We start from the raw sequence: 27,546 nt of genomic DNA, 5'->3' as shown, positions 1-27,546 counted from the left end.
TGCAGCAAGCTGACGGGTACTTTGAGTATGATCCAATTCAACATGTCCCAAAACAGCGACTTCCACTGCTTCATTTCTGATCGGTTTCCATGGCTGGTGTTTCACCACCACGGAAACCACCACCACCAGACAAATCCGGTATCGACAAACTTTTGGACTAACATGGCAACGTACGAATCATTCACATTTTTCCCGGAATTACTGTTATTAAAGAGGCGAGCAGTAAGTCGAGCACAACTATTATGTTTATACTAAAGTTTAACAATTTCAACTCGTTCAGGAATGGAATAAACCATTTTTACAGTAAAGGTGAAATAATTTCAAAAGCAACCGAACTGAATCAATGAACGTTTGCCTGAATTATTTTTGTACACTTATCTGCTGTTGTTATTTGAACCAAAAAACGCACGAGAGAAATTGAGGAATGTAGTAGTGATAAAAATGCCGTTTTTTCCGCATTTTCATTAACACCAAAAATATCGAGTAAATGTTCTTGCTTTTTTTATAACTATTCAAGTGAATACAACAAATTAGGTATCATTGGAAAGATAACTTTGTGCCCTTTCAAATATTATATCACTCGACCCCACTTTCCATTTAAAATTTCAGGGTTGTTACTCACCCTCGCTAGGGGGTTGAAGACACAGGTAGAAAAATACATCTAAAATGTGTCCCCCTCAAAAGCAAAATTGACCTGTTCGAGCATTTTTGCGTTAAGTTACAAAAAAAGGAGAAAAGCAAGATGCATACTTTTCGTTGGACCACTCGATATGTCTCATATATGTCTCCTAAGAAAAAAAATACGTTTTTTTTTTGTTCAAAATTGCCTTCATTCATCAACGTAATCTCCAGCAATAACAACACAATGATTCCAGCGCCGCTATAACATTTCAATATCACTTTCGTAGAACGATATATCTTTTGCCTCAAAATAAGCCTCATTTTCAATTATTCTTCAAATGGGGTCGTTTTTTCGTAATTTCGGCCTATAAACGCTCCATTAACGCTATATAATATCCACTGTGGATGGTATTTTCCTTCTCAAGATAGTCGATGGATATTACACCACGCATATCCCAAAATACCAAGGTCATAACCTTTCAATCCGATTGTTGTGCTTTCGGGCGCTTTGAACGAGGTTCACCAGTTGCTCTCCGTTCAGATGACGATCGTTTTGATTCTGGAGTGAACTGATGGATCCATGTTTCATCTATTGTTACATATCGATGCAGAAATTCTGGTTTGATATGTTTAAACATGGCCAAACAGTGCTCAGAGTCATTAAGACGTTCTTGTCTCTGGTCACCAGTGAGCTCGCGCGACACCCACTTTGAAGAGAGCTTTCTCACAGTCAAATGCTCATGCAAAATAAAGCCAACACGTTCTTATGATATTTTGACAATGGCAGGTAACTCGAGCAACTACACTTTTCGATCATTCAAAATAATTTTGTGGATTTTTTTATTTTTCCTGGTGTTACTGCCTCATTTGGACGTCTATCATCGGTGTCTCTACGACCACGTTTGAAGTCAGCAAACCAACGTTTAATTGTTGTTTTTGACGGAGCGGAGTCCTTATAACACTTTTCAGGCCATCGCTTCGCTTGACCAGTATCTTTTCCATCAAAAACCAGAGTGAAATTTAAACACGAAATTGTTTTTGATCCATTGTTTTGAAAATAACAAAAGTAGTGTCACTCTTAGCACAATAACTCACGAACTTATGAATAGAATATCATGAAGTTTCAACAGCTTTCTTTTGAGGGTTAGTACTAATTGAAAAAACTGTAAATACAATAAGACTAGCGACATCTAGCGACTTCTCAGCCCATGCAGTGTATCATTAAGTATGGAGAAATTAAATTGCTCTTATTTTTATTCTATCTTGCAGATTCTATGTCTCTCAGTTCTCCGCCAGGAAATCAAAGTCCAAAAGACTTTGACAAGTTGTACGAGGGTAATATTCCAAGCGAAGTAGCAGATCTTCCAGAAAATCTACAGAATCTCATTATGGGAAAAGTGACTCTGGCAAAAACAACGCTGCGGAGTAGGAAAATTGTCATATATATTTGTGCAGCAGATTCTCAAGGTAACTCATAGAGTATTTAGTAAACTCAAAACAATCAGAAATACATTTCTATCTGTTAAATTGTTCAGCTTGTCATCGATGGTTCCTCAACATATCCCCAGGTGAATTCTTAAGACTTTCGCGGCCGATATTTCCAGTGTTATTTGTGTTTGAAGGTCGTCGTAGTTTGGAACTGTATCCTAACGTTTCGACAGCACGAGTGATTGGCTCTTCAGAAGTTTATTCATCTCAATGATTCACAGATTCATCGGTCACCGGGTCATCGGTGAATCATCAAGGTGAATAAACCTCTAAAAAAGCCAGCTACTCGTGCTGGCGAACCGTTAGGATACAGTTCCAAACTACGACGACCTTCAAACCCAAATAAAGATAGTAACACTGGATTTCTACAGATCAGCACAAAAACAATCAAAATTAAGTCGATTTGATGAAACTGGTGATAAAAGGAGGTGAAAATCTCAAAAGTTTTATCAGTTTGATATAATGAGGTATACCTTATTATGAAAGAAAGTGAAGATGACTCTCCTGGATCGATGAATGAAAAATAGTAACAATCACTCCCCAAACCTCGATGAGTGGATGAATGAAGATCATGAGATGATTTTATACTTTTATAAGTTGCCTGTATTAATCAAAACTGATCAAAAGATATGTAAGAGCTTAAAAAAGCAGCGTTATCATCTTTCAACGTTAAAACTAAATTATTTGACTTTCTGAAAAAAATTAAAAAGATTAACTGAAAATAACAATTGTATTAAACAAAAAACTGAAATCATAAAGAAATAACATACAAGCATCAACCAAAAAATAAAAAATTGAAATATTAATTAAAACTGAAAATTGAAAAATATCATCAGCAAAAAATGAAAAATTAAAATTGAAAGATTCCAAACCAAGTTACGTCATGACGTTTCAATTGTTAGTATCCACAATCGTCTTCGGGTGATAACTGGACTTATTCTGACTATTTATAGGTCATTCGAGTGCTTTCACTTATCTCCTCTTCCATCTCTCCGCTTCATTGGTTTTATCGGGTTTAGAGTGATTTGAAACTCTGAACATTGAAGAAGCCCACAAGAAGCTCCGAGTCTGGTTAAGATACGTAGATGACACCTTCATAATATGGAACCATGGGAATGCAGAACTAGACACTTTCCTGAAGTACATCAACAATGTAAGTCCTTCTATCACTTTCACAATGAAGAAGGAAGTTCACAACGAATTGCCTTTCTTAGACGGGAAGAGGACCGACACTGAATGGGAAACATCTGTATATCGAAAACCCACTCACACAGGACAGTATCTGAATCAGAAATCCAACCACCATCAATACACTAAGAGATGAATCATCAAGACTCTACTAGACCGTGCTTTCGGGCTCTGTAATACAAAGGAAGGTCTCGAAAAGGAACTAGGCATCATCAAAAATGACCTTCAACAGAATGGTTACTCCAGAGTGATGGTAGAACAGGCTTCAGCTAGAAGACAGCAAGAGCTCCACAAGGAAGAGAAGCCGCCACAACCAGTACTTGTACTTCCCTACATCAGAGGATTATCAGAAAGGATAAGAAGGATTGGGTCCAAGTATAACATCAGGACCTGCTTCAAATCTGGGAACACTATCCGTAGCCTATCCGTAGCAACCTCACGAAAACCAGGCCACCAAACGTGGACTGCGATTCCAAGAATTGCATTTACTGGATACCCTGTGAGTGCGAAAAATCCTATATCGGTGAAACTAAGAGGCCATTGAAAGTTCGCATTGCTGAGCACAAGAAACACACACACAGCGAGGAGGAACCAGCAAATCCGAAATAGCAGAGCATTTTGGGACTCATCAACATAATATCGAGTGGGCTCAAGCTGAGATCATCTACAAAGAGAAACACTGGTTTAGGAGAAAATTCAAAGAAGCTGCATATATGTTTGAACAACAACGCATTTAGTCAAGCTAGCGTAGAGATACGTAACATATGGAAACCTCTAATCAAGCGAAAAACGATCAACTCCCGCCAAACGGTCATCTCCCACTAAAACCAATGGAGCGGAGAGAGGGAAGAGGTGATAGTTGAAAGCACTTGAATGACCTATAAATAGTCAGATCTCGGAGGAATAAGTCCAGTTATCATCCGAAAAGGATTGTGGATACTAACAACTAACGAAACGTCGTGTCGTAACTTGGTTTGGAATCTTTTGATTTTTATTTTACATTTTTTGTTAATAATATTTTTTAATTTTCAGCTTCTATCAATTTTTTGTTATTTGGTTGTTGCTTGTATGTTGTTTCTTTGTAATTTCAGTTTTTTGTTTAATAAAATTGTTATTTTCGGTTAATCTTCTTAATTTTTTGTAGGGATTTCAAATCAATTTATATTATATTAGACAATGAAAGTCCGAACTGATGAAATACACCACGAAACATTGTCAACCACCTTCAAATTAAATCATTTAAATTGCTCTTTAATTTCAGATTGCTATGTTGAAAAAGGAGCTCTACATAATATCATCTATCCAGAGTTACGAGCTAGTTGCAGATCAAAAGGTTATGAGTTGCATATTGTAGATCTTCACTGGAGGACGTTACTAGAAAAACAACAAGACCATGAGTTTCCAGAATTGTGTATAGGAGAACTTACAAGTGAGTATGTGGAATGATCAGATGAATAAGTATCATTTGCATGGATGGATAAAGTCTGATATCTAGATTCCTAATAATAATAATAATAAACATTATTCAAATAGATATCCTAATATGAAAAATGAAAGAAAAATAGATATAATTTTGAATATAATTACATATATGATAAGTCAAATTAACCTTTAATGTAAGGGTTACTGCTAGAGAGAAAAAAATTAATCACATTATTGAAAGTGATTTAGAAAAAAAATCTGATACTTACTATTCATCTATTGTATCTCATATATATTTTCAAACTGTTGAAAATGATTGCTATTATTGATACTATTAGGAAGTCAGTTATGGAGTAATGAGTTCATTGTTTTTGAGAGACTAGTTCGTGAAACCCCCAGGTCATTGCTACTTCTTGTATGATAGCTGTTTACTTGATGATTGAAACTGATTAGTTCATTGAAATATGGTGATATTTACCCAGTAGGTGTTTCGAAAATGAAAATATTTTCAAGAGTATTTGTTGCACTTCAACGATATTCGCATGGCTCTGGTTTGCACTGATTTGCAATTACCAGAATGCGATTGAATTGTGGACTTTCAAGTTAGATTGAAATGTTACATGGCGACTGATCTGAGTAGGAAGAAACATTTTTTTGGAAAGAGATACAGTGGAAGTGGAAGCCGACAACCCCCGACTTTATCGTGTATGGAATCTACCTCACTAATATCAAGGTCAAGTTCCATTTTGAAGGTCAAACTTCACGTTCGAAGTCAAACTCCACGTTCAAGGTCAACCTCACATCCTTCTAGGTCAAAACCCATGGTCACATATCGAAGAGAGGATCCAATCTCAGGACCAACCCACAAGTTCAAGGTCATATGACACACAGCTCCAGGCCGTGTGACGTCAGTAGAAGTCGATACTTTTAATTATCTCTTAGTGGTGGGGGGAGGCTGAAAACCGGCTATTGTCTTTTACTATTCATCAGGTGGCTTTTATTTTGTTAACATTCTATTTGATATTATTGTTCAGTGTATGATCAGAAACTTTGTGATATTCTGTAAGGTGATCTGTATCCTCACTTGATACAAGTAGCGTATCTTCCACAAACGAATTGATGTATTCACAATTTGGAATACAATTAATGTGAATAGCAAGGGGTATTTTGCACTATCTTGAACTACCATGTTTTTCTTTGCTTGATAGTACGTTGTTAACTTTGGTTCATTGAAATATTTTACCTAAGTGATTTCGTACTGAATACATTGCCAGTTATTCCATAGTATCCTAATTTAGAATAGAAGATTAAGATATCGATTGTTTCAACTGTTCTTTTGGAGTCTAAAAATATTTTGAACTTCAATTCTCTTCTATTATTAATTTCCTCTTGGAGAAAGTAAGTTGTAGAGCAGATTTGCATGAATGCTTTGATCTGAATCCGGATTTCGAGTCCACTAATAAACTTATTTATTACCATTTGAAACTTTTCAAGCGTTGTAGAAGTCATTTTGTAAAAACGTTTCATCAATCCCAAAATAATATGAATACAATGAATAGAACAATGAATTCATATTCAAAATTTTTGGAATATTAGTAACGCAATTTCGAGATTCTCACTGTCGATGGTCCATTCATATACTTTTTTTTTTATTTCAGGGCAAATGGAAGTGGCATATATTATACCGGTACTTTTTCTCAACAACTCGTTGGGGACTCAACTGCTCCCCATCACGATAGAAAGTACTGACTTCAGAATAGCAATGGAAAGAGCTGAAGACCAAACTGCTCAAGGATTGCTCTCCAAATGGTAGGTTCAAACTTGTGGGGGCAGCTATGAAGGTATAGTTGCCAGGAGTCTCCAGGTTTTATGGTAGTTATTGGATGAGTCAATCCTGGTTATTGTAACTTCTCCGAAATATTCAAAGATGGCTGTCCAATATCATAATTGCGGCAGAAATCTTTTATGCTGGACTCTATTCTAATTCTATAGATTCCTAAAATAAAATACCGCAATATCAGCCCCATTAATCTGATGTTTATTAGCGGTGGAGTATGCCTATTACAAATTATTTTCAGGTAGTTGTTGAAATTTCATAATAAGGCTCAAAGCTGTTAAAAAGCAAATAATATTCTTCCTTGATGTCGTCATAGAGCTTCTTTCAAACCTTGGGATTAATTTTATGCAGTCATTTCTCGATCAACTGAGAAAATCGTTCAACTCTCTGAGTAGATTAAAAACATTATATCATAACTTCACATTCACCAGAAACATAAATAGTCAACAAGATAGTCATATAATCTAAGAAGGAAGAAATGTTGTCCTTCAACAGTATAGGAAAGAACTTCGAGGGTTCAGGAGGTTAGGTTAGGTCAGGCTAGGTCCAAATTGAGTGGGTCTATTCGACCCTCCACCGCAACCCGCAAGGGTTTATTTTGGCTCACACCTATTCACACTCGACCAAATAAACGCGGCTTCTTAACGAAGCGGATTAGTTTGTAAAGTGAGTGGTCTTTCAGGTCAGATGGTAAGAGTACGGCTCTGCTGAACTCTAAAAACCTAGTTCGGCCCCCAGCGGGTCAGGACAAAGCTCTGCTGTTTCATCATTTTCCAAACAATCGACAGTCCGAGTCTTTGGATATGATGATTCAAATGACAGTGACCTGTAAGAAGGCCTGTTAGACATCGTAGTTCATCCTTACTGTAGTTCAACAACTCTTTGGTAACAAGCTTCGAAGCGTGAATAAATGCCCTGGATTAAGCCAATTCTGGAAGATCCTGCCGGAGTCCATAAATCTTCTCACCTTCCAGGTGTTCATTCTTGGTTTGGCAAAGACCAAAACGAGGCTAATGACAGGTTCTGGTCCGATGAAGCTGCTTGCCGGTTCAGAAGGTACTCCTGAAAGAGAAAAGTGACCTTCAGATACATCACCATAAAACTTTTTCAATAAATCAATTCTGAAGATATCACAATATAAAATACACTGGTAATCACATAAAAATATCAATAATTTTCACAGATGCACTTTTCAGTTTTTCAAATGATTCATGTAGAAATAAATGTTGCAATTGATCCAGTGTTAGAAGCCTAGGTGAAGAATTTGATTTGTCCCATACCCCAGAGCCTATAGTGGATCTCCTTTTATCAGCAAATAAGACCCTAAAAATATTGGTGTGAAACTCCCATGCCCCCTCCCGGGTTGAGTGCCTTGAAATAGGAGCTTCCACCCCCGCTCTCCGAGTGGTCCTCAACTTATTGATGGGCACTTCAGCAAGATTGACATCTATCCTCATTTTGGTAGAAAGTCAGCCTCTAGGTGCTTTTACCTTCTTATCGAATCATTATTTTATCTGACTATTCCTAACTGAATGGGGGCCCACAAAAACTAACCGGCGGCTATTATTTTTAATGTCGGCCGTTCCTTAATAAGAATACTAGAATCGTGGTCGTGGTTGTTCTGCGGGTGTGAACATACACTAGAGCGACATATATAGGGCTTTTCATTACTCGCTTCTATCCATTTTTTTCATTTTTGGAAGACCAAAAATGAAAAAAATGCCATTATGTGTGGAATATTAAAGCGTTGAATTTTGTGCATTTTAGAACTTGGGTTCTAAATCATCTCAATGAAAGACCATCAGTTCCCTCACAACCTTATACCACTGAGAGGGATAATATTTGAACTGGCTAACCCAAGAACAATTGAAGGTTATCCGGAATACATCAAGTGGGGTCCAATCACTAATGGACCCATTAGTGGAGTCCAATCACTAATGGACCCATTAGTGGAGTCCAATCACTATCTGACCTGGCTAACTCAAGAACCATTGAAGGTTATCCGGAATATATCCAGTGGGGTTCAATCACTAATCTACCCATTAGTGGGGTCCCATTCCTGATGGGTCCATTAGTAATTGGATAACCTTCAATGGTTCTTGGGTTAGCCAGTTCAAATATCATTCCTCTCAGTCGTTGTGAAGGAACTAACCGTTGAAATGTCCGCCACGGCTTCTCTGGTTGGAACGCATCCAAAACATTCAATTTTCCATGGCAAATGAATCAGGCTGAATTTGACCGATGGCATGGGTTATGTTGGCTTTTGTGGTCGCTGTGGTTTGTGACATCACCTCCATGTGAGATGACCATGCCTGCAAATCGCAAATGTGGCATGAGTTGTGTAGCACGTAGTGCCGCCATCATGTTGAAAACACATGTTATTGGTGCCCAGATGATTCAATTTAGGCCAAAAGAAGTTGGTGATCATTGACCTATAGTGCTCGCCGTTGACAGTGATGGTGTCACTGAGGGTACCACCAGCCCAAAATCCACACATAACAGTGACTTTTTCGAAATGCATTAAACGTTCTTGGATCTCATGTGGATTGGTATCGTCCCAAATTTAACAATTTTGTTTGTTCATGTACCCATTCATCCAGAAATGGAAATTAGGGTCAGTTGCTTAGAGCCCATTCAGCGAACACACGTCGTTGTCTATGGTCGTTTAACTTCAGTTCCTGGGTCAGTTAAATTTTGTATTGGTGCAGGCGCAAAATTCGAGAAGTTGTGGTCTGCGAAAGGTCGAGTCCTTGTGAACGATTTGAAATCGGCCGCTTTGGATTCTCCTGTACACTCTCACAGACACCAGCTGTGTTTTTGGCAGGTCTTACGTTTCGTTGACGTACGGATGTTGGTTGACCGTTTACTGAACCAGTGGACCCAAATTTATTCATCACATTGCGAATAATCTTCTTGATAGGACGATTATGGCGACCGTAAAATGGGCGAAGCGCGCGGTAAGTTGACCGAACAAAACGCCCATTTCGTTTGAACAATTTCATTATTTGCACGTGTTGTTAAATGCTATGGCTTCACATGTGAAGGAAGCTCCAACAAGATGGCCGTTATCAATTGTCAAAGTTCGGGAATCCCTGTTGGAAGACCTTATACTAGAGCATCGAACGTTCAATTTTGAACTTGGTATACATATCTGTCCAGAAATCTTCTGGAAAAAATAGATATAAGTTTTGACGCAAATATTCTCAATGATGGATCTTCGGTGTCCTAAAACTACCTGTCTTCTTTATTTCCAGGTGAAGATTCATCAACCAAATTCTCAAAAGGTTGTATGACAAGTGGTCCCACTCTTTTCGAAACCCAGAGTGACCGTCAATATTTCGAAAACAACAAAATGTTCCAAATATCAAATATTCACTTACGTTTGCAATTTTACTGCTGAGACGTCATGCACAGACACAAGTCAAGAAATACTTGATATTCTCCAGCTTATTGTTTTCTCGATTGTCTACTTGTGTCTTCTGGTAGCATATTGTTAACAGTTTCTCTTCCACTTCCAGGTACATGCTAGACAGCGATTCGCAACCACCGTGTTACCGACTGAGACCTATCTCCTGCCATATTCCAGGTTTCAAAGAAACCTCTCTGGAAGATCGAGAAAAGGCTTTTGCGGAGTGGGCCACAGAAATAGATAAGATGTTGGCAGTACTCATAACGGTATTTTCACCAGAGCTGAGAGATACCTATTTGACTACAGTCGTTGAACAGGTAATTTAGGTTATGTTTAACGAATTCACGAAAATACTAATTATATCTTGTTATATCTTGTTAGATTGATGATCTATTTATTTTTTAGAATAAGGAAAATAACTTTTGTCTGATTTCTACTAAGTTTCGGTTTGTTGAACCGGTCGTAACAAATGATGAACAGAAACATACAGAAATAATTTTTTTATCCTATATCAATTATATATTTTTCGAGTCATTTTTCTGGTCACACTTGATTATACTTTACCGATTAAACAACTGAAGTTGCCCAGTTCAATCCCCAAAGAGTGACATACTCATATACCATGTCCTTCAACATCTCATAATTTGTGAAGGTATGAAAATGAAAAAATATTTTCTCAATGATTCACCAAAAAATGTATCTGAACATCTGCAAGACATCATAAAATGAATAATGATAATAATAACTCGATTTTGTTGAGGGCAAATAACAAATAGTAAATAAATAAATGATGGTACTGATGGCGAAGTCTAGCTGTGGCTATTCTACTTAACAAAAGACTTTCATTAAATTGAATCAATTGATCAAATTATGGTTGACTGCTCCATTATCAGATATATTACATAGATATGAAAGGTTATATGATTTGGGGCATGATATTGTTTCGGTGATTGAGATTGCATACTTATGAGAAGTGTTTTGCAATTACCATCAAGTAACAAAATAAAGTAATCAGAATGCGACTGTATTATGGACTCTTAAGTTAGATTGAAATGTTAGATGACGTAGAAATGAACATTTTTATGGAAAGAGATATAGTGAAAGTGCTTTTTCAAATTCAAAATGTTTGATATGAAGCCGACAAACCGTGACTTCACCGTGTATACAATCTACCACACTAATCTGAAGGTCAAGTTCCATGTTCAAAGTCAAACCTCATATTCTTCTAGGTCAAAACCCAATGTCACATACCGGAGAGAGAATCCAATATCAGGGCCAACCCTCATATTCAAGGTCATAAGGCTTTGCAAAAAACTTCAGGCCGTGTGACGTCAGTTGAAGTCGATGATATTAATTACCTCATATACCTCATAGTAGTGGGGGAAAACTAGAAACCGGCTGTTGTCTTCTACTATTCATCGGGTGGCTTTTATTTTGTTAACATTCAGTTTGAACTTATTGTTCAGTATATATTCAGAAACTCTTTGATGTTCTGTAAGGCCACCTATATCATCACTTGATACAAGTAGCGTATCTTCCATAAACGAATTGATGTATTCACAATTTGGAATACAATTAATGTGATCAGCAAAGGACATTATGCAATACCTTGCGGGTACACTTATCGCTACACGCAGATGTCAAGACAGCAATATTTGCAAGCTTTCATAATATATAGTAATGTCTTTTCACATATAGTCATTGGGCATACTGGCCTTAACGAATTGTTCTTCAAGGTGCCCACTGACTATATGTGAAAATGTTTCTTTCCTTATACCAAAAATTGGGCAAATATCGGATATGCGGTTGGTTACCTCGTTCACAGGCCGATGGGGCGATGACAAACCTATTGTTTGTTGTCCGCATCAGCCTAGTTCGATGAATGATACTCTGAAGGAATCCGATTTTCAAGTATCGGAAATCATCGACTTTATGTTTGTTGTAATATGGTGAATAAATTGTTTTCTCTTTTATTTTCATTATACTATGGGTAACGCCATCTGTTGCACAATAGTGTATAAACAACAATTAACGTCAACAATATATTTTATGAATCATGGCCGTTTTCTGACTTTATGCACAGTGTTTTACAGAAATTCAGATCATTTTCACTTTTAATTATTATAATAAAGTGATGTGTTGCAACAACAAGGTGTATTATTATTGATTATCCCAGCAATGTTGATGATGGATACTGCCGAGTGATCGGATATATTCCAGCGCGCTTCGTGGTGTTAGCCAGGGGAGTAGTTGTTTTCTAATAGTTATCGGTCCATTAACCTACACTGTAGGGAGTTTAGACTGGCCTAAACGAATTGTTCTTTCAGATTTGATAGTAATGTCCGCAAAGTGAAAGTAACTTTTGTAACTTGAGATTAATCAACTGCTTTCAAACATATTCTATCAGAAATATGGTGTGTTGTTGAATTATAATCAATGAAGATGAAACTATTGAGTGCTTGGTAGATTCAAATTTTGAACCTGGTGAGCTTTGAGTCAGAAAAACCCCTGAATGTCATTTATGTGTACAGGAAGTCCACAATACAGTTTTCATGAGTCAAGAATTGGCAAAGAGATGCGTGTGGTTGAACAGAGTCTATACACCAACGGCAAAAACTCCGGATAACATGACACCTGGAGAAGCTGAAGCTCACAGGAGACTGAACGTTTTACAAAAGGATCTGAAGGTAATAATACAGTATCTTGACACTTTATATTTCTTAGATATGTGTTGTACTGCACAGTATCTTTACTCACAAGGTAGGTGTTCCACAGATTTCAACTTTTGGGCCGCTTCTATGATTATTTCCATAAACTGATTGATTTTCATCACATGGAGCAAATTTGTCAAATGTCATTCAATTTCCAGAATCAATTGACTGAAAAACATATGATCCGGATACCAGTGAAGTACGTAGATGGTGGTTTGAACCAGGAAATTCCAGAACACGAGGACTATATTGCAACGGTGACTCATCATCTGAAGAAACATCTCAGTGAGATGATCAGTACTATCGTAGACGAACATCAGAGTAAGTCGCTGCTGAAACCGAGCTACGGGATAGAAGCTTCTTTGTTCGAGGAGTTGAACCAGCAGACCAATTTTTGCCAGAAAGCCGCACAATGTAACATCAACAGGGAAGAGACGATTGAAGATATTAAATCGTATGTATTTCGGAAATATGAGGTTAGGGATCTAACAGGAAAATGATGATTCTGGTAACATGGAGATTTTCTGGAATTTGTCAATTGGACACTACCAGTCCAATTGATGAAGCTACCGTTCAGTAAAACGCGTCTTGAATTAAATTTGTTTTGGGAAAATTGTATCATCAGTCTAATACACCTTCATGAATAAGTTAATGAAAAGTTCAAATTGAAAAGAGTTTTCTTGTTCAATTAAGTATTTTTCCAATGTCTCCTGAAAACGTTTCAATGAATCGCATCATTTTCCAATGTAATTTTCTTGTTATTGACGGATTCTGAATGGATTGGACTGCATTTTTCAATGATTCTATTTATTGAAAATATTCGAAAATTCTAAAAACGAAACCTTTGCTATTATCTCGAAGATAATTGACATTTTTCAAAATACATTGAACGGATTCAAGAATAAAATATTTGAGTAATTCGAATTAAGTAAACATTGTACTGAGTGATTCATATGGAACGCCATTTTACTTTTTATTGTCACAAATATTCATTTCTCAATTTATTCAACTAACAATTTATTTGTTTGAATTTAATTGGTTCGTGCATTTGTTCAACACATTAAAAAATATTAATCGCAAAATTTGTTCTATTTTAAATGACACTTGATTTAAAGTGTTACACGAATAAAATTGTTATTTGAATAAAAAAGACTAATGAAATAATTTGAAGCTTTTATTGATTCCGAAGAAAAATATTGTTTAAGAGTATTGGAAAATGGAACCCAATTTACTATATATTATGCTGAAAAATAATCTATATACATATAGTTCAACTCATTAATAAACAAACATTTTTATTCAACTGTCAATGGAATGTATTATTCGAGTAAATTCAACAAACGTTTCAATTCCGCATATTCAGGTAATTTACAGAGAAAATTTTACAAAAAGGGGAAAAAAGAAGAAAGAGGTAATAAACCACTGTGAGTCACCTAAGCAAGCTTGTGATGTGATTCTCACAGCGGTATTACGATATATATATATATATATATATATATATATATATATATATATATATATATATATATATATATATATATATATATAATATTTATATAGTACAGTATTCAAACGTCTAATTTAACTTCTATAACATGTATTACATAGAATGGCGAGATATAGTTAGTAGCAACCCTGTGCAGGTCTAGAGGATTTGTTACAAAATCTACGTTGTTTAGGTCAAATTGTATTTAGAAATAGGTCTTTTATTTTTTCATGATTTTGTTCTATAAAGCACTTTAGTTCTTTTTTCAACTTATAGTTCTTAGTGATATTTTTTATATGTGGAGGCAACATATTAAAGACTTTGGGACCGTAGTAACTCATAAATCTTTGAGTATGATTTTTTTCACATAATGGTACCACTGTGTTTCGCTTGGCTTTAGCACGAGTATTGTGAAAGTGTGGTAAAGCTGGTAATTGAGATTTCATCATCCATAGTAAGCAATGGTAGGTATATAGTTTTCTTACATCAAATAATCCTGTCTCCCTATAAATTGCTTCCGTGGAGTACCTCTTGTTTTTCTTAAGTAATATTTTTAATAACGTATTTTGCATGACCTGTAGGTTATGTAGATAAGCTTTGCTCAAGCCTCCCCATGCTGTAATGCAGTATCTAATAATTGATTCTGCTAAGGAATCGTATATTATTAATAAAAGTTTATTATTTAGTACACTCCTCAGTTGGTAGAATTTATACATGAGCTTTCTAAGTCTTTTAACGGTATAGTTAATGTGTCTATCCCAACGCAAATATTGATCCAGCATTACACCAAGATACTTTATGTAGCATGTTTTTTGTATGGTAGGACAGGAGCAACCAGGAAAATGATCACACTGGAATTTATGAATCACAATTTTATCACGGACTGGTTGGTCTTTTGAAGTTGTAGTGAATGCCACAAATTTAGTTTTACTGATATTTAGACTGAGACGGCTAGCATTTAGCCAGCAATATAGAATTTTTAAACTATTTTCTGCTGTTTCATAGACTGCATCCCATGTGTCACCAACAAAAAGTAGTGCCGTGTCATCAGCATAAGAAGTTATTTGTGCTTCAATATTTTCAATTTTAAATATGTTATTGATGTATATTAAAAAAAGTATGGGTCCAATCACTGTTCCCTGAGGGACGCCAATGGTAACGGGTAGTGGATTACTAAATGAGTCGTTAATTTTTACTATTTGGTTTCTACCTGAAAGATAATTTGAGAATAACTTTAATGCGATACCTCGAACTCCTATTTCTTCTAATATATCTAACAAAATGTTGTGGTTGACAGTATCGAAAGCTTAATAATTTTGACCTTTGAATAAAATGTTAGTTATTCATATGACTGTTGAATTATAATGAAACTTCAAATTCACTTTCTAAAAGTAAGTTTGGAAATCAAATTTCAATTAATATATTTGAATGACTGTCAAAGTTTTCCCATGAAACATTGTTGGTAATAAAAATACACTTTCCTTCGTCTGAAAATATAGCAAATTAACTTTCCATACTAAATATTTTTCTATGAATAATAACGATTGTTATATTTACATTTTATTGAAAGTGTTGAATATTTTCAACATTCACTTTAATGCATTCAATTCAAAATTTGGTTACAACTTTTGTGCAAAACATTCTCAAACGAGTATCATTTTATTTCATCAATCTTTTTGAAAAGCTAATTTCTGACAAAGAATTGAATTTTTTGATGATTTGAAAAGTTTGTTGTATTCGAAAGATATATTTGTAACGATTGTTGATATTTTTAATTCGGCGCTGGTATCGAGCGGATTTATCAAGAACTTCAAGTGTTACATATGGCAACATGCTAGTTAATTTAAAGTACGACAAAATGCCGTTCAACCGTGGCGCCGAATAAAAATTATCAACAATCAATTTAATTCTTGTATCACTGAAATTCAACAAACAAAATAATTCAGCTCATTTCAAAGGAATATTAATAAAAAGTAAAACGGCGTTGCACGCACCAACTTCACCAGTACACCGATAAGCAATCTATTTGGGGGCAACTGATGTCGAGCATTCACCATGCTGGAGACCACATTACTAAAAATATCCAGCCTTTCCCCACGCTGTCCATCAACACTGAGAAAGTGAAGACTACCAGGGAAGAACCTGGGGTACTCGTCTCCAAGAACAGTTCAAAGGGCCGACTTCGTCGGCCAACCTGCTAACGAGCAGGTTGAAGCGTGGGAGCAAATAATGCACCTGAAACTTTCCGTTATCTTCATATTGCATCTGAAGTTTTTCGAATGTAGCCACGATGGTTACACGAAGATTATCCAGGCTTTGGAGTTTGGTTTCGATTTGAAAAATGATTCGACATTGATACCGTCGTGATCCATGCCTTCCATGTGGGGTACAACTGCTGGTGAAATACGAGGTTTTTTCGTGCAGGAAGAATACGTGATGATGCCTCAGGGAACACGAGTTCTTTATTTGCTGTTCTACAGGCGAAATGATTTTCGATCTAAATAACGTCCCCTAGGAATGCGGTGAGGGTCAGCTTCTAGGATCGTACGGGAGTTTTTTGTTGAATTATCATCGAGATCAAATTTTTGTTGATTTCAGTGGGTTTTGTTCAACTCTTTATTTCGTTGTAATGTACTCGTAATTTATATTTGGTATATTCATGAGTTTCATAGCAAAGATCATAGGAAACGTACCAAAAATTATGAATGCCAGGGTAAGTAGCTGAAAAAACTATTCAAAATGGTTTGCAAAGAGGACTGGTTTCGATAAATCCATACTGCAGAAATCTTGAACTCAGTAAACAAGAAACATCGCCAAAATTCACCAAATGGTGCTAGGCGACCGCCCAGACACGTGTTCGAATGAACATTTGCAACGATATCTTGACGCAGTTTAGGCGCAACTGTAGGTGAAACTTGGATACACCATTATACACCTGCAACAAAAATACTGTCCAAACAGTTGACTGCAAAAGAGAAATAGAATTTAAAAAAAGCGTGATGGAGACTGTTTTTGGGATAGTCATGGAGTTATTTTCAATCGATTATATTCAAAAAGAAAAACCATTACAGGAGCATACTACGCATCGTTCGTTGACAATCTGGAAGCAGAACTCACGGAAAAACGGCCACATTTGCATAAAAAAAATTGTTTCACACCAAGGCGACGCACCGTCTCACACATCAATGGTTACCATGGCGAAAATCCACGAAATACGCTTTGAACTGCTTGACCATCCGCCTTACTCACCAGATCTAGCCCCAACTGACTTCTTTTTGTTCCCTCATCTGAAAATTGTGCTCGGAGGACAGATATTTCCGTCAATTGAGAAGGAATCACCTCCGTGAACAATTACTTTGCAAAGAAAAACGCCGAGTATTATTTGGATGGGTTACAGAGATGAAAGCATCCCTGGGAGGAGTGTATCGTTGGAAAAATATTTGAAAAAAATGTCTCGTATCTTTGTTACGTCAAAAACTTTTTAGACCACCCTCGTAATTTCAATTTAAAAAAATTAAAACTGGTAAATCTACCTGATACATTCTACGAAATATTTTACACATTTTTTGATTCTGAATCTGGCACTAATTTAAGGTTGCGCACATTTTCAGGTATCTTACAGGAGACAGTACGTCACCACTGGTTCTGTACGGTCCAAGTGGATGCGGAAAAACGACTTTGCTCGCAAGGATTGCTCAATGCTGCCAACAGTGGTTGCCAGAAGCCTTTTCAATTGTACGATTTGTCGGGATCAGCGCTCAATCGAGTACTGTTGAACAACTCCTGAGTTCCATCACAAATCAGTGTTCAATATTGAATTATGGTCATAAGTGCTATTGTACACATGTAAGTAAACAAGTTCTCATCATTAACAAAATGACACTTTCATCATTTCGGGCACTATTTTAATTTACTTGCTGGACTGTTAGATTCGTACCTTATTCCAGTGAATGGAACATGAAGTCCATGGTGAAATTTTTTGTCTAGCTTTCCAATATTCAAAGTTTCAACTGGAACATCTGGCGTGGAATTAATCCAAAACAAGCACTTGTGCGTATTACCAACTATGTTGCAGTCATCTCCTGAACACGTCAACGGGGTTGGTGAAACGCGCTTCGAAAAAACTGCATTTCTGTTGACTGGAAAAAGTTCTCATTTGAATTGGAATCAATACTGTTCTGATATAAAATCTTGTTTTTTATCTGTAACCAAATTGATTTCATGAAAATAAATTGATTGTTCAGTCTTGAATAAACTCATCAGGTATTCCATAACCTGTTATATTGCGAGAGAACTGAAAATATTGATAGACCGAAAACACAGATAGAACCGTTATAACCTCATGAAGCTCCTCATCATAACTTCTAGTATAGTCAACCAAGTTTTCCGGTTATACATTACCAAAAACTTTTTGATCCTCTTGTTTATGAATTACCAAAGAGTTGAAGAGGCTTCCCAACCTTCTGTATCTTTCTGTATCTTTTGATTCCTTAATATCAAAGAGCACTAATATATCTTCTTGGGTTTTTTAGAATAGAACCTGATGCCTAAAATAGAACGGTTCTGCAGTTTGGACAGCTTGAGAGATGATTATAGCTGTTTTCTTGAGGGACTGCTGAAGGTAGACTGGTTTAAATTTTCTTCATACTTCTCTGAAGAATTTTTTTGTGGATTTTTGTCTAGCAGAGTTATTCTATTAATTTGTAGCCTAACTAAAACATTTTTTCGAACTAGATTAGATTGGTAGCTATGACTATATAGAATTCGTATGAATGGAAATTGTTATACCATCTACAGCTATATTCATTTCTACTGAATAACCTTGCAGAGTCTTGCTGATCACATCAATGTTTTTTTTTCTCATCTATGTGAATTGTTTCTGTTATTCCAACGGCACAAGAAGTACGCGGTCACCATTTCTATACTATAAAAACGACTCAATAATACGCATCACGGTTCGTCTCCAAGACCCTATGGTGTTATCCATTTCTTTCATTTTCATTAAGGGAGCAATTGGTATTTTTTCGATTATATATATATATATATATATATATATATATATATATATATATATATATATATATATATATATATATATATTTATATATATACCTATACTATACCTTCAGACAAATATAGAAATACATTTCAAACTTTCAGCCAATGACTAGGCAGCAATCTTCTGAAAAACATTCTTTTTTTCTTCAATGTGTTTGGTTGAAACTTGAAACGATGAGTATTTTATGACTGACAGGTTGTATCACAGTGTTTCTCGGTCTTTTGTTCTGAGTTTCAAGAAGTAATGTAATGCCTAGTTTTAATCTCCAAAACCAGATCTAACGACAAAGTATCAAAGTATCATTTTATTCACTCATCAACACAATATTAAGCATTTTCAACGAACTCTTTCATCAACTCCTTATTGAATACGAATATCACTAACTTCAAAATATCATTAACTTTAAGATAGCAATAGGTCAAATTTACAGTATAGAATCCTTGTACATGAGATTTAGAATGTCACAAAACAGAGCGGGAACAGCATATTTGATTGAAACTATCGTTCAAACACAGAGCATTCGTGACCCAGACAGGTTTCAACCTCCCATAGATCTCATCAATAGTGCTTACTGGACCACAACTTTACTAATGTACCCAACTGCCCTTAAACTATGATATCCATTAAAGGCATCGTATTTCTCCTCACAGGCGAACAGTTAAGCCTAACAGTTCAACTCATCACCAATGCTGTATTTTCATACTCTAGTTTCAACTAGTGGTCTCACAAAAAAAAAGAGCAGATTTCTCTCTTTTGGCTCTTGATACCAAAGATTGACTTTGCAACTGACCGTCTTTGGTAGCCTGATTTATCATTGATGTTGCAAGGAAAGGTGTCATAATCTTCACCTCCTCGGGCTTGTCCCTTGAGGACAGTTGAGTCCAGAAATACATGCATGGTCCAGGCTAGCACCTCTACCATGTTGAAACCGCTGTCCAGTATTGGATTAATGATGTTTTATCTTCTCTCGATCCTATATATGATGTTTTTCGCGGGATGTCATGATATCCTTCAGGATTTGTGTATAGTATCAAATACTGGAAAGAACCCTAGTTAGAAAAGTCATACATTAAAGATAAAATCCACTGTAGAGGATTTTACAAGAACTGCGATACGTGTTTCGCTATACAATAGGTTTCTCAAGCGTAAAAACCGCAACACGCGAACACGTGTTGCGGTTTTTGTAAAACCCTTTATAGTGAAAATCATACAATAAACTGGATTAATGATTATATATTCATTTATGTGAGAAAAAACTGATTCCACATTCTGGAATAGAACCTACCCCTCTTGCCACAAAAATGTTCATTCTACTAGACTTGTAATGTAATTCGATCATGACACCATGATTCTCATTTCAGAACATAAAAACCTACCAAGAAGTTCTCCCGGCTCTTCTCACAGAAACTTGTTTACAAAGACCTCTGGTGATCCTACTAGATGGTCTGGACCAAGTGAGAAAGTACAGTTCCAAGAGCATAGATTGGCTTCCGACGGTGTTACCGGACAACATCAAACTGATCATTTCTGTTTCGGAATCCAGCGAGATGTACTCGAAGATCAGCGAAAAACTAAACGAAGACAATTTCATCAAGATGCCCATGCTGGGTCAAGAAGAGGCTAAAGGTATCCTGATGTCCAGCGTGATGCAGTACAACCATAGTGTCAATTCCAAGATACAAGACTGCGTGTTGAAGTCTGTGCAAGAGTGCACTATCCCACTTTATTCGAAGGTGAGGGAGAATATAAAGGGATACTTTTGAAGTCAGCTACACATCTGATTTATTTATTTATTCATTCTCTACAGAAAAAAAAGGTTGGCACGATCTAAGTACACTTGGATACCAACTTGGACCAAGTGTGCTCGAACACGTAGACTCGGACCAAGTTGGTTTCTACAGCAAAACGAGTTGGATGTCAGATAAACATACAAAGATGGCGGAACTGTATTATTTGGAAAGTGTGCGAGTGGTTGCTGATATGCTCATAAACGAGCCTGAAATGCAGGGAAAATAGGTAAAAGAGAAGAAATTAAAGATTTGGACTCGAAATTGGATACGTAAGCGTCAGTCGATTGGAGCTTCCTCCAATTTCCTCACAGAAGTGGCGGGTGAGAATAAAGTAACATTCAAAAACCATCTGAGAATAACTACAGAACAGTTTGAGCAACTATTTGATACAATTATGAGAGCTGCATTACCTGCAAGGATAAAACTACAATTTGCCATTCGTTTCTTGGCAAGTGAGCCAAATTTCTAGCATCTTTATTTTTATATTCCGCTAAACGTACATTCTATAAACTTTCCTTAGCTTCGTATAACTTCATGAATCTAATATACCGACGCCATTTCATTTCACGAACAAACACCACTTGGATCCAAGTAATATGGGTAATGTCCTAGTCAACTTGGATGTAACCTATTGATCCAAGCGCACTTGGATGAACTGGTGACACGATCAAAGTAACGTCCAAGTGCTACTCGTGGACTACCCAAGTAGACTGTGATCTTGGATCATGTCAACCGGCCTAAATGAACTCACCTTTCACTCATTCGTGAATAATTAGGAATTTCACAAAATGTACAAGCTGTATGCACTATTTTTGCCATTTTGATGAAAAATAGAATTGTAAAAATATTAACTATTCTAAAAGTTACTATCGTTACTGAAAATTGATGGGATAGCAAAATAATCGAACAATCCAAAGATTATTTTCTAGGGAATAAGTTAGTTGTGATCGATGAAAAAACAGATTGTACCATGTTCAAAATCAATAACAGTATAGAAACACTACAAAACATAATTATGGACAATTGAGAAATCACTTGCAATATCACAGTGAAGTTTCTAGATCTATGCGTTGATGACACTAAGTTGGACCAGTCAGATAGATAACCTTTGCCTTAAACTATCTTCGGTAACATACGCCATCAGAGTTCTAAAAAAAATGTTGATCTTGAAGCACTCATTATAGTATTTTATGCAAAATTTCACTCTGCTTTGAGATTAAGGATAATAATCTGGGGCTCCAGTCATGGGCTGAACAGAACTTTCTTGTCAATGATTTTCAGAATAATATCCAATATAAATCCAACACAGTCAAGCAGCATTTGGATCTCTTGGCTGCTACCGAGCTTTATCTAAATTGGTAACAAATTGCCAAAAACGATACTCCTCAATAGGAAGACGACTCAAAAAATTGTCTCTGGTCTATATTCTTAACGTTACTGGCCTGATGGGCAATGAGGCTGCTGACTCGCTTGCAAAGAAGGGTGTTGCAAGCAGTTTCATCGGACCAGAACCTGTCATTGGCATCGTTTTAGGCTTTACCAAACAAATACCTAAATAACCCCCCCATGCCCCCTCCCGGGTTGAGTGCCCTGAAGTAGAAGCTTCCCCCCCCCAGCTATTTAGCAAGGAGAACCTACTACCCCACTCCATCCACCCCCGCTTTCCGAGCGGTCCTCAACTTGCTGATGGGCACTTCAGCAAGATTGACATGTGACCTCTTTTTGGTCGAAAGTCAGCCTTTAGGTGCTTTTACTTTCTTATCGAATCTTTGTTTTATCTGACTATTCCTAACTGAATTTAGGCATGGGGGCCCCCAAAAACTAACCGGCGGCTTTGTGTTATGCATCGAGCGATTCTCAGTGTCTCCAAGAAAAATTTTTAGAGTCGCGATCGCGGTCGAAATGTTCTTCGCTGAACCTACCTGGAAGAGAGTGTATCTGATTAGTGTTATACTTACATGAGCCGCCTGAGGGCGACTAACGGGGGCGGTCTGTTATTCTGTCTAGTCGGCCTGGGATGTTTGTCCCTTTCTCGGAATCTGGGGTCATCTATGTTTAACGCATCGTGTAGACCGCGGAACGCTGGATTTGAGTGCGATCTGAATCTATCGAACGTGCTTTCTGCATGTTCTCTCATATACACGTCCACATATTGCGTGTCCAGGTCTAGGTCTCTGTATATAAATCTATTGGGTATATAATAAAGTGCATTTACAGCGGCCCTTGCGCTCGCATTCATAAACGATTGGATCTTCTTTCTGTATGTCTGTGCGCACTGGCCCCAGGCAGTGCATGCATACAGTATTATTGGCATTAGAATCGTTCTGATCATTAGTAACTTGACTTTCAATGCCATGTTACTGCTTCTTCCTATGATCGGCGCCAGGCGTCCTCTGGCCTGTCTGGCCATTCCTATTCTCTGCTGTACGTGGGCCTGGAATGTTAGTTTCTTGTCTAGGATGACCCCCAGTTATGTCGCTTGGTTTGTTCACGGAACCTCTTGTCCGTTGAAGGTGACGTTGCCTTCCGGTTGTACGAACCTGTGAGTGAACAGTATCGCCTGACTCTTGTCAGGGTTGATACTGATCTTCCACAGTGTGGAAGTGTGTCCAGTGTGTCTACCTGTTGTTGTAGGTATCTCGTAACGTGTGTTTGACTCGTAGATCTCGCCAGCAGGGTCGTGTCGTCCGCGTAGAGCGCCAACTTTTTAAAGTTGTTCTCTGGCTTGGGCACGTCTGCCGTGTATACGGAGTAGAGGTGTGGCGAAAGGACCGCACCTTGCGGGACTCCTGCCTCCAATAGTCGAACTGTTGATAATTCGTCTCCTACTTTGCATCGGCATCGCCTGTCAGCTAGAAAAGACTAAATTAATCTTACCATTGGTTTTGAGTATCCAAAATCGCTCATCTTGGCCAGTAGTCCGTCATGCCAAACTCTGTCAAACGCCTTGGAGACGTCTAAGAAGATACCTAGATAACAACAAGATTTATGGACTACTGGCAAAATCTTCCAGGATTGGTTCACTCCAAGGCGTTCATTTACCCTTCAAAGCTTGCTGCCAAACAGTTGTAGGACCACAGTAGGGATGAACTACGATGTCTAACAGTTCGTCTCACAGTCACTGTCGTCTGAATCATCATATGCAGAGACTCGAACTGTCGGAAGACAGCATGTGTCGCCTCTGTTTGGAAAATGATGAAATGGCGAAGCATATACTTTGTGCCTGCGTCGCTGAGGACCGAATCAGAGTTTGGCACTCTTACCATCTGACCTGAAAGATCACTCACCATATAAACTAATCGGCTTCGTTGAGAAGCTGGTAAAGGGACGATAAAGGGACGAATATACCCACTCACTTTTGACCTAACTTAACCTTACCTAACTATTTTCTGCATTTTTCCAACAGGTCCTGGCTTGGCAAACATCGTGGTGGGTAGATAAAGAGCACGCAATTATCCCAAAAGGCAATGTGAACGATCAGCTGAATCTGATGTTGGAGGAATTAGAAGCGATCCTAGGAGTTACCCAAGTTCAACACGCCCTAGCGATTTTAACTAGTACGAAACATGGGATAACTGATTCCGAAATGATTGACCTTTTGGCATTTGATGGAACTTTTCATAGCAATACGACTTACGGTGAGTAAGTATTGGAGAGTGTGAATATTTAACAGAAAATAGCAGAACAATTTGTAGCAGTAGTTCTTGTAAAAAATACCAAAAAAAATCACCATCATGAAATTTGTGTTGAGCCAGTGAGTTCGCAAATAAAGAAAATAGCAATATCACGAATTTTAGCGTGTAGTATATGTGAGATTTTGAAGGAATTGGCACATCAGCTTCTTTTGCCTTCACAATGGGTGGACAAAGTTCAAGTTCTACAAAGATTGAGCAAAAAGGTTATAGCTTTCTATTTCGACATCTTCATAAAAAATGTGGGAAACTTCCAATGGAAGGAAGAAATCAATCAATATCAAAATAAACTTCCCACAGAGATGTGTACATCATGCATAGAAGATACTTTCCAAGACAAACTGCAAGAAAAATCCCTCTAAAACAACTACTTTCATATGAACTTTGAATTCAGTTTGTACTGTCAATTTTCGTTATGGCATTGAATGAGATATCATTCATAGGATTGCTACACAATATAGTATACGGAAGAGGTAAAATTCCATTTATATGAAACACAGTCATCCTCAATGGAGAACATTGATGTTTCGGAATAAAATACTTGTTTTAATGCCTCTTCAGCACCAATCTGGAAAACATTACAAGAAGAAACACTCATTTCATTCATAACGTGATTTCATGCCACGGATGACTTAAATCTACTCATGTCACAGTAAGTAGATTCAATGACATTCATTCGCTTATTCAATTCAATCACAGACAAAAAAACTCGTTCAAACTGAAAGGGGTATATTTTTAAAAGAGAATTATTTCGGGGAATGATAAGTTATTTCTTATTCCGAAACATCGATGTCCGCCATTGAAGATGACAGTATTCCAAGTAAGTTTAATTCATGTAATTCAATGTTTATATGAAAGTAGTTGTTCCAGAAGAACTTCTCCTTCCAATTTGTATCTGGAAGTAACTTCCATGCATGATCCATAAATCTTTGTGGAGAGTTTATTTCGAAATTAGTTGCTTTCTTTCTTCCTTTAAAAGTTTCTCGCATTTTTCGTATGAAGATGGAGAGGTGAAAAGCCCAACCTTTCTCTTCCAAAAATTAATCCCCTCTGAAAATATAATCCTTTCGATTCATTCAAAACAGTATTCTTAGTATATGATGGAAGTTGGTGAAAAACATGTTCAGTGAAAATTCCACAGTAAGGTTTTTTTTGAGTATGTATCCCACATTTCTTTTAAATCATGTTTCGGTAACTGATTTCAGTTAGAGTCGGAAATAACGTTTTCACTTGATGTACCAACTATCCACTCAAAAGTTAAGTACGAATATTCCTATATTTTTTTGTTTTGACGATTATTCAAAATTTTTAAACTCTCACTGGTCATTTTATCATGGGTTTTGTGTAGGTAGACATAGCTGTAGTACCTACAAATACATATATACAAAATTTATAATGAATTCATCAGCACTAGAAAAAATAAAGACATATATATTTCGTATAATCGTCTGTCATTTTGTCAAAAATCTCAGAAAATTCGTCGACTTCGGTAATATAATTTGTTACCGAAAGTTTATTGAATTCGTTGAATATTTCCATTGACTTATGACAATGAATATTACCTAAGTCAACGTCATCATCATGAAAAGAATAGCTACTCTAACTCTCCAAGAAGATTATGTTGATAGCTTCAAAGTCATCACGAGCTGATCCCTTTGAAGAGTACTTTTCTTTTTCTGCCTCTTTCCCAAGCAAATTGACGTTTCTGAATGGCTAGTTGAAGAAGGTAGCCTATGGCTTCCTCTAAAGAGCGACGATATCTATATTTGATACCAGAAGGAGCAGATATGTACAAACCTCATTCTGAGTGTCAATTCCATCAGGAGAAGAAATCGGGGGTTGGGTTATTCCATTTGCAGCGATAGGTCCTACTCAAAACTAGACAATCTCTGTGGACTCAGATCATTGTTGTCGTTAGGAGTAATTGCCCTAATGCCTCAAACTGTTAACTTCGAACTGCTTTATACAGTCATAATATCAGGTAGAGGAACAAACACTGAAAGACGAGGAAGATAAAGAAGCTACAGACTTTTTTGCAAGAAGAGGCACTACATATGGTTTCGATGGACCAGCACCCGTCATCAGTATCACTATTCGTTCCGTCAAATGGAACCTGAATCCCGCACTGCAAGAACAGTTCTAGACTTCTGGCAAAATCCACCAGGATCAACCTATTTCAAGGCATCAGAATATCCTTCAAAGAATGTATCAAACAATTGCTAGAGTTTGCCTGCGTTTTTCCAATAGGCCTACTTCCAGGTCGTTTGGAATCTTTGTTCGAAGGGTAATGAAACAGCAAATCATATACTTTAAGCGTGCCCGTCGCACCAGGTTTTCAATGTTTGGCAGAGTTTTAGTTCCGCTATCAGACCTGGAAAATCACTCAACAACTGAATAATTTTCCTCGCTGAAAAACTGGATTCATTCGTGACTCACACATTAGTGTGAGTCATAATATTCACCTAGAGTGTTGAAGTGAAGAGTCAAATTAACCCACTCACTTTTAATGTACGTAAATAAATGTAGAGTATTTTATTTAACCTAACCTAACTCAACTGGATCTATGAAGTCTATTGTACTGTACTGTTAAACCAAATTATCAAAAAGAACAATCATTCAGAACAGTCTCAACTCGCCTATACTGTAGGTTAGGACTGACACCTATTAGAAAACAACTACTTTCCTGACTAATACCACGAAGAGCGGTGAATTATATCCGACGGGTGTCAATGCAGAATCTTTCGCGGAAGTAATTCCTGGATATGCTCTTGACGATACACGTACGGAATTGATCTTCAATTACTGGAACGGGTATACTTGCAGACCGGTTTCGGGCTATTTGG

General features: G+C 37.0%; 1 protein-coding gene across 2 annotated transcripts in view; it reads left to right on the top strand.

Annotated features, from left to right (window-relative positions):
• LOC111512330 (NACHT and WD repeat domain-containing protein 2) overlaps positions 1 to 27,546 on the top strand; it is an 87,367-nt gene that overhangs the window by 29,005 nt on the left and 30,816 nt on the right. For both annotated transcript variants that reach the window (XM_074180821.1, XM_074180820.1), the window contains exons 4-12: positions 1,891 to 2,088; positions 4,559 to 4,726; positions 6,378 to 6,528; positions 10,075 to 10,282; positions 12,497 to 12,652; positions 12,835 to 13,130; positions 17,774 to 18,008; positions 20,583 to 20,954; positions 24,418 to 24,649. In XM_074180821.1, coding sequence (XP_074036922.1) covers positions 1,891 to 2,088; positions 4,559 to 4,726; positions 6,378 to 6,528; positions 10,075 to 10,282; positions 12,497 to 12,652; positions 12,835 to 13,130; positions 17,774 to 18,008; positions 20,583 to 20,954; positions 24,418 to 24,649 — 2,016 coding nt within the window. The remainder of the gene's footprint in view (positions 1 to 1,890; positions 2,089 to 4,558; positions 4,727 to 6,377; positions 6,529 to 10,074; positions 10,283 to 12,496; positions 12,653 to 12,834; positions 13,131 to 17,773; positions 18,009 to 20,582; positions 20,955 to 24,417; positions 24,650 to 27,546) is intronic.

The sequence above is a fragment of the Leptinotarsa decemlineata genome, unplaced genomic scaffold (assembly GCF_025532065.1).
Source record: "Leptinotarsa decemlineata unplaced genomic scaffold, Ldec_3_MD MMD2_tig00026307_RagTag_RagTag, whole genome shotgun sequence".
NCBI lineage: Eukaryota > Metazoa > Arthropoda > Insecta > Coleoptera > Chrysomelidae > Leptinotarsa > Leptinotarsa decemlineata.
This window is presented reverse-complemented; position numbering and strand designations above follow the sequence as displayed.